The following is an 8415-nucleotide window of genomic DNA, read 5'->3' as shown; positions in this document are numbered from 1 at the left end:
GAGTTAAGAATGATAATGAATGAAAATTACTTTTATTTCCACAGTAAGTAATCAGATTACATACAAGGAATTTGACTTCAAGTAAGTGTGCAGCATAGCGGTCACATCAATAGTCGGGATACAAAAAAATATACAATTACAAGAAATAAAATAAAAAAGTGCAGTCTATAGAGTATATATACACACAAATTAGAAGGACCTGAATGAGAAATAGGAATTTACAATCCAAAAGGTGCCTGATGTAAGTTAAAGAGACTAATATAAAGTAAAAGAATAGATTAATGTATAATATAATATAAGGGGTGAGCTAAGGTAAATGTAAGGCTATTTAAGGGATTTGTGTCCTATATGGCAAATGTTGGTACGACAAGCAAAAAATTATCCCTAGTGTGTGAGAAGTGTGTGTGTGTGTGTGTGTGTGGGTGTGTGTGTGTGTGTGTGTGTGTGTGTGTGTGTGTGTGTGCGTGCGTGCGTGCGTGCGTGCGTGCGTGCGTGCGTGCGTGCCTGTGTGTGAGATCAGATTTGTGACACCAGATTTATTTGACGTATTTGATTAATAAAGCCTAAAATACACAGCATAAACTGTGGTCAGGTATTGCATGCAGAATCCCATTTGTATAGGCTGGAGCCTCTCTACATCCCCCCCCACCCTTCTCTCCATCAGGATCTCACAGTCAAATGTGACTCTCATCTTCCTCCTCCTCCTCTGGGCGTTCGCTCCAACATTCCTCCCTGTTTGCTGTCATGGTGGCAGGCCAGCGGAGCAGCGCTTATAAAAGCCGCTCTCCTCCAGAGGCTTCAGCCAGAAAGACAACCAAACCAAACGACTTTCCTCCAGAGATCTTCAGCCAGAAAGACAACCAAACAAAACGACTTTCCTCCAGAGATCTTCAGCCAGAAGAAAGACAACCAAACAAAACGACTTTCCTCCAGAGATCTTCAGCCAGAAAAACAACCAAACCAAACGACGTCAACCAAAGAAGGAGCCGAGACAACTGAAGTGAAGACAGCTGAGCCAACGCGATCTGACTTGACTCTATACTTTCTGTGATTCTGCTCGACTCAACAGGAGACAGACTCGAGGTGAAGATGTCCAACCTGGCAGAGACAGTCCTTCTTGTCTTCTGCTTTTCTGCACAGGTAGGCATTACAACCAATGTTGGGGGTAACTCATTACAAAAGTAACATATTACATGTAATATATTACTTTTAGCAGTAACTCAGTAATATAACTTATTACTTATAGGATTTCAGTAATATTATACCAGTTACTTTGTCAAGTAACTCAAGTTACAAATTGAGTTAAAAAATGTTTTAAATCAAAGCACATATTTAAATCATCTCCTAATCAAACTGTGTGTTTCTATGCAAATAACCACTATAGATGACAATAACAAAGGATAACATTTATAATTTTGTATTGTTTACATTTGACTTCAAGATGGTTGAAATTATTTTTCCCGATGTTACGGGGTGGCGATGTCATTCTGCTACTGCTGTTATTATAGTGAAAGTAATGCAAAAGTAGTGTAATAAGTAACGAGTTACTCTACACAGACAGTAATATTGTAAAGTAACTTATTACTTTCAAATGAATGTAACTAGTAATATGTAGTATATTACATTTTGAAAGTAACTTGCCCAACACTGCAGACTGAGCACTTAGTTATCAAAGCGTGTTTTGTGTGCATAATTTTGAGAAAACATTGTTTCTCCCCATAATTTAAACAAATAATACCAGCTGAAGAAACCATCAGCACTAAAAGATCATTTGCTATAATGATAAAAGGTATCCACACAATTACAAACAACGCTTTTGTGCCACTTCACATACAAATATTGTAAATTGTTCTGTTCACAGTTCACTTTTTCATCAAATTTACAACTTTTGACTTCTCTACCTCGTTTGTACCTTGAGAAATTGTGATCAGATGATTTTTCTAAGCACAGACCAGATGATAATGCAACAAACAATTCTTTTCATTCTTCAGTTTACTGTCAGAGAAGACTAAAGAAACCAGAAAACTTAGTGGGGGGGGGGTAAAAAAAAAACGCGAAACAATTAATCAATTAACAATCAACAATTCATCGGCTAGTCAATGCAGCTCTAATATAGATATATGTCACAAATATCTAAAGCCAATCTCCCTCCCGCAGATCTTTCCACTTGTCTGGTCCCAGGTGTGTTCTCGGAGTTGCCACTGTCCTCAGGAACCCCCCAGGTGTCGCCCCGGGGTGCCCCTGATCCTGGACGACTGCGCCTGCTGCCTGGTGTGCGCCCGTCAGAAAGGACAGGTCTGCTCTGAGACATATCCCTGTGACACTCGGAAAGGACTGCAGTGCGACTACACGGCCAACCTCCACCAGAGGAGCGGAGTCTGTGTGGGTGAGTGGGCGGAGTCTGTGTGGGTGAGTGGGCGGAGTCTGTGTGGGTGAGTGGGCGGAGTCTGTGTGGGTGAGTGGGCGGAGGCTGTGTGGGTGAGTGGGCGGAGTCTGTGTGGGTGAGTGGGCGGAGTCTGTGTGGGTGAGTGGGCAGAGACTTTCCAAATAGGCCAGACGGCGCGGTGTGTCACTTTCTCATCTCTCTCTCTCTCTCTCTCTCTCTCTCTCTCTCTCTCTCTCTCTCTCTCTCTGTCTTTCTCTCTCTCCCCCTCTCTCTCTTTCTCTCTCTCTCTCTCTCTCTCTCTCTCTCGCTCCAGCTCCTGGGGGACCCGTGTGTGTGCTGGATGGCTCCGTCTACCAGAGCGGCCAGACATTCTTCCCCAGCTGTAAGTACCAGTGCACGTGTCGCGACGGGCAGGTGGCCTGCGTGCCGCGCTGCAACCTGGACGTGATGCTGCCCGGGCCGGACTGCCCCGTGCCCAGGAGGGTCCAAGTACCGGGGGACTGCTGTGAGAAGTGGGTGTGTGAGCCCCAGGCTGAGGCCAGCGCACTGGGGGGCTTCGCCATGGCTGGTGAGTCCACTGGAGGAGAGATGCTGTAGATGGACGGACGAGCAGACAGCAGAGATGAGGACATGGACTTGAGACTTGGACTTGAGTCGCACACACACAGTGACGAGACTTGACTTGAGACTCGTCTTCAAAAGACTTGAGACTTGACTCGGACTTGAGATTTGGGACTTGTGAACACTCTTCTTCTTACTATATAATCAGGAAACTGTCTGTCTGGGGGAAGGGGGGGGGGGGGTCCAGCCACGGTTTGGGGGGGGAGGTGCACTACAGCAATATTTTACATTTTTATTTAGGCCTTCACACTCACAGAGCCATTGTGACATCATCAGCATCCCTTCCCTGCTTCCCACTGATGATGTCATCAGTGATGTCACTCGAGCAATTGTGAAGTCATCAGTGATGATGATGTCACTCAAGCAAGTTCGCTGCTGAGTTTCGCCGGTCTGATTTTTCGGGGCAGATCTCTCTCTGCTTTGTTCAGGTCAACAGTCATGGTCAACCCGGACATACCTGAGGCCTTTCAACTGAGGGCCTGGTATGACCAGGAGGGCGGCGCTCTAAACAGCCAATCCCTGAGAGAGATGAGGGCAGCGTGCACGGAGCAAAGGGTCACCTGGAAAACACACTGTCATTAAGGATGATGTCATAACCACTGTTGATGTCATGCAATGGTCCACAATTGTCAAGTGATGTCATACCCACTGTACCCATGGATGATGTGGATGACGTGGCATGAGTTGACATGTTTATTGTCAACTACTCAATGCTGATACAGTATGCTAATAGATAAAGGAGTGAGGATAATACAGTAGATGCTTTGAATTCCTTAGACTAGAAATTAGTGCACGCTTCACCCGCTCCTTTCTAGGGTGGAGACTATGGAGACGATGTGCCATGGGTGCACTTTATTGAGTGTGACCAAACTCATGCCGAAATTGGACACTATGACACTATGACACCAATGAACGGTTCTCGAGATAAAGCGCTTTTTGTGTTGCCAGTAGGTGGCGCTATGACTATGTGCATGTCCGAAATTTGACACCGCATTCCGTCGGGTTCCCGGCAGCAGATTCCCCAGGTTTGAAGTCGATTGGATGAACGGTTCTCGAGATAAACCGTTTTTTTGTGTTGGCAGTAGGTAGCTATAATAGACCCTTCTCACGGGGGCCATTTTGTGTCGAAAAGGCAGGGTAAACACAGGTGCAAGCAAAACACTAATGAGGGTTTCCGACTTCCATGATTGGAATTTGGAAACCCTCATTAGTGTTTTGCTTGCACCTGTGTTTATTCTGCCTTTTCGACACAAAATGGCCCCCGTGAAAAGGGTCCATTATAGCTACCTACTGGGCACCACACTCTGTCCGGTTCCCGGCAGTGCACAGCACACCCCAAGTTTGAAGTCGATCGGATGAACAGTTCTTGAGGTAAACCGCTTTTTGTGTGGCCAGTAGGTGGACTATGACTTAGCCTGGTTAAAACCATCTGTCAGTCCTTCAGCCTATCAGCATTGGATCCAGTCAAATCCAAATCCACTCGGAAGAACAGCGAAAACATCCTTTCTGCTGGGAAACTTTGCTGTTGCATAGCCCTGTTCTTGTTTAATGGTTGCTATTGAGTCTATTTCTGCAATAACTGCACTTATGGATGTGCAAACTCAACGGACATTGACGTTACAGCTCGAACCAGAGAGCCATGGAGGCGGCCATTGCGGTTTTGCCAGCAGCGTTCCTGATTGGCTGGTTACAATGTCAACTACTACGAGGCAGGGCCCTGAATGGCCCGTCTGCGTTGTGGATTGTGAAAAGGCCCGCCCCGAGGCAGAGGCTAGCTAGACGGTCTCACAGAACGAAACACAAATGTGAGTTCACGTGACTGGATGGTTTACCAGCTAACTGTGACTGTGTGAGTCCGAAATTGGGCACTGCACTCTGTCGGGTTCCCAGCAGCGCACTCCCCAAGTTTGATGATACATCATCTTTTTGCATTTATCATCAAATGTTTGATGTGTTCTTTCTACGTCCTAACCCACCCGCCTGCCTCCATGTCTCTGTGTGACCCTCCAGCCTTCCGTCAGGAGGAGACAGTGGGTTTGGATGCCTGGGACCCCAGCCTGAACTGCATCGAGCAGACCACAGAGTGGGGCGCCTGCTCTCAAACCTGCGGCATGGGTCTGTCCACCAGAGTGACCAATAAGAACCGCCGCTGTGAGATGGTGAGGCAGAGCCGGCTCTGTATGGTCCGACCGTGTGACGAGCCGCAGGAGCAGATGCAGCTCACACAGCTCGCACCCAAGGTACTTAACTTACTTAAGACTTCCTAAGGTACTTTGACTTCACAGTTCCTGAGGTACTTTGACTTAAGACTTCCTAAGGTACTTTGACTTAAGACTTCCTAAGGTACTTTGACTTAAGACTTCCTAAGGTACTTTGACTTCACAGTTCCTGAGGTACTTTGACTTAAGACTTCCTAAGGTACTTTGACTTAAGACTTCCTAAGGTACTTTGACTTAAGACTTCCTAAGGTACTTTGAATTCACAGTTCCTGAGGTACTTTGACTTAAGACTTCCTAAGGTACTTTGACTTAAGACTTCCTAAGGTACTTTGACTTCACAGTTGCTAAGGTACTTTGACTTAAGTGTTTCTGCAAATTCAGCCTAAATTGCAATGCACTCAAAAGACTCTTTGAAACGATCTCCATTGAAAAGGCTCTTGTGTCCCGTACAGAGAGGCAGTAGGTGCCAGAGGTCGGTGAAGAGCACCAAAGCCGTGCAGCTCTCCTATAAGAACTGCACCAGCGTCCAGGCCTTCAAGCCTCGCTACTGCGGCTCCTGTACGGACGGCCGCTGCTGCACCCCCCACAGCACCAAGACCGCCCTGCTGGAGTTCCGCTGTTCCAACGGGAAGAAAAGCGTCCGGAGGCCCCTCATGCTGATCCAGAGCTGTGCCTGCCACCACCACTGCCCCCGTGACAACGCAGTGTGGCAGCAGCCCTCAGACCCAGGATACAGTGGCATGAGGTTCTAGACCACATTTTAGTTCACGGGCCACATGGGACCCAAGTGGGCCAGACAAAGAAATTCAATGCATATAACAACACCTGCAAATTTCCCAGTTTCTTTAGTGTAAAGAATTACAGATAACGTAACATTTTGGGTTAGGTCAGCTACCATAAATTCACCTTATGTTCAGACGGTGGGCAAAGTTCTTCCGGGTCGTGTTAACACTTCCGGCGGTCACGGCATGAAATATGAAAGAACGTCATGACAGTGGACAGTGCAGGGGGTAAAACAAAGAGTGTAGCCTACTACTTTGAGCTCGGTACACAGGAAGCAAGCGAGTATCCACTGTTAGCCAGGTCAGATAACGTTATCGTCGACAATGACGAGCACTTTCTTGTAAAACATACCTGGACTCCAACAAAGAAAGCTTCAGATAGTTTTCCCTCCTCCGAGCGCTCGAGCCACTTATGCCTATATGACCCGCAGACATTAACGTAATTCCCTGGAATGCGAGACTTAACGAGCCAGTTACATGGCGTTGCATTCTTAGACATTGCCGTTTGCTTTTATTTGGTATGTTACATACAATTGGCTAAATTATTAGTTAATTCAGAGTTAGATGATATTGGAGCAGCTGGAAGTCGTCACACGACCACACAACCGGGTCAAATGGGCGTGGCTACATAAGGTGAATAGGCCTATCAAAGTAGGGTAATGAAAATAGTTGTCCATTTAGTGATGAATACAGAAAACATGAATAGGCTACTTAATATTTAACTTGCTCCTGAAACCTGTGAATTCTTAGCCTTCACATGTCTATCAAATTGGATTGAACTGAAGGACTTCTCAGGTGCAATTTTTTTACACTTTGCAAAAATCAGCCTGTGGGCCAGATTGGACCCTCTAGCGGGCTGGTTCTGGTTCTACCATGGCAGTATGATGAGGTTAGATTAGAATAAATGCAAGTGTGAGACTGGGTTATAGCTGGAAAACTAGAATCTGTCAATGAGTCGAGTCATTCAGTATATCTGTATGTCCATGCATTGATTTAAGTTGCCAGTGGCAGTCCCTCATCACTTTCGTTAGCTATGCATTTGTTTTTCTTTGGCTGCTCGTTTTAGTTAGTTTTGGTCGTAGAGTGACGAAACAAATGTCATTGTAATCTGTGCATTCTCAGCTTTCATTTGACATAATGTTGGAGTGGTGCAGACAGACAAAAAAATCCAACCATTCCCATGACCATGAAAAATAGAAAAGTAGCTGGGCAGTGGGCCCTACTACAAAAACCAAAGGCACTCAGTCTCCAAGTTAAAAAGCCTTTATTTAAGAATGGCTTAACCCAACGCGTGTCGGCAGTACATCTGCCTTCATCAGGGGTAGGTTAAAATCAACAGTACACAGGTGTGTTAAGAGTGATCAGGGGCCAATCAGCCGACCAATCACTAGACAGCATACCAGACAATTATGCAACCTTTGTGGCGGTAGTGCCCCTGGTAACATCAAAAGCCAGGGGGAGCAATACTCTGTCCACTAATCCCTGTGAAACTTGCTTATGTGCTTATAGATCTACAATGTGTACCTATCTGCATATAATGAATCACACTCGCATGTGCAGTATGAGACTCCTCTCTTCAGGTTGTGATAGAGACTCAAATAGCTCTCCATCTCCCTCTCCTGGTGAGGGATTTTACTGTGGCTGATGTGTATACACACAGTAGTGTCGTCTTCACTATGGCCAAATCAAACCTATGCACTTAAATATTGTGATAGATATTGGTACAGACTACTGCCGAAGTCACACAAGTAGGGAGATGGAACGGACTATAGTATCTGTTTTTTAGGTTTGCTCAAGACTGAACTCAGATATTTAGAGGAGATTGTGAAGGCGAACTTTAAACAGCCTCTTATTCAAGAGGTCACCTAGTGTGGAGGTGTAGTTCAGACTGGAATGTCCCCTAAGACAGGGGTGCAATGTTGTCAACTGGCCTACTAACCAACCGCTTTCGATGACAATTGGGTTGGCTAACCAAGCAGAATTGACCATGTTCACAGAGAATTGTATTCAGCTTACATTGCATTGCAAAGACTTTTGAAAGCTTAGCTAGCAGCAGCTTTTTCTGACCTGTGGATCCTAAACCACAAATGATCATTCCATTAGTTTCACTCTGATATATGGGATGAGGAAGACATGGAAAATTAGTATTATATGCCAAGCTGTTACCAGTGGTGTATAAAGTACCATACTTAAGTAAAAGTAAAGATATCTTCGCAGAAAAAGACTTTGGTAAAAGTCAGTCACTCATTAGAATATTACTTGAGTAAAAGTCTTAAAGTACTTGATATTTTCTGTACTTAAGTATCAAAAGTAATTTTCTGATATTAAATGTACTTAAGTATTGAAAGTAAAAAGTACAAGTAAATGCTGCAAAAAAAATCAAGCAAAAGACATGCCTGGGCTTGAG

At 45.2% G+C, this 8415-nt stretch overlaps 1 protein-coding gene across 1 annotated transcript in view; it reads left to right on the top strand.

Moving 5' to 3' along the window:
* The window catches only part of LOC310800064 (CCN family member 3-like), a gene marked incomplete at both ends in the record, with an annotated part of 40142 nt that extends 34164 nt beyond the window's left edge, over positions 1-5978 (top strand). Inside the window, 4 exons of the mRNA XM_083662650.1 lie at positions 2158-2386; positions 2700-2954; positions 5018-5247; positions 5679-5978. Of these exons, the coding sequence (XP_083518776.1) occupies positions 2158-2386; positions 2700-2954; positions 5018-5247; positions 5679-5978 (1014 nt within the window). The remainder of the gene's footprint in view (positions 1-2157; positions 2387-2699; positions 2955-5017; positions 5248-5678) is intronic.
* Between the last annotated feature and the right edge of the window lie 2437 nt (positions 5979-8415).

The sequence above is a fragment of the Poromitra crassiceps genome (assembly GCF_964638095.1).
Source record: "Poromitra crassiceps genome assembly, chromosome: 29".
Taxonomy (NCBI): domain Eukaryota; kingdom Metazoa; phylum Chordata; class Actinopteri; order Beryciformes; family Melamphaidae; genus Poromitra; species Poromitra crassiceps.
This window is presented reverse-complemented; position numbering and strand designations above follow the sequence as displayed.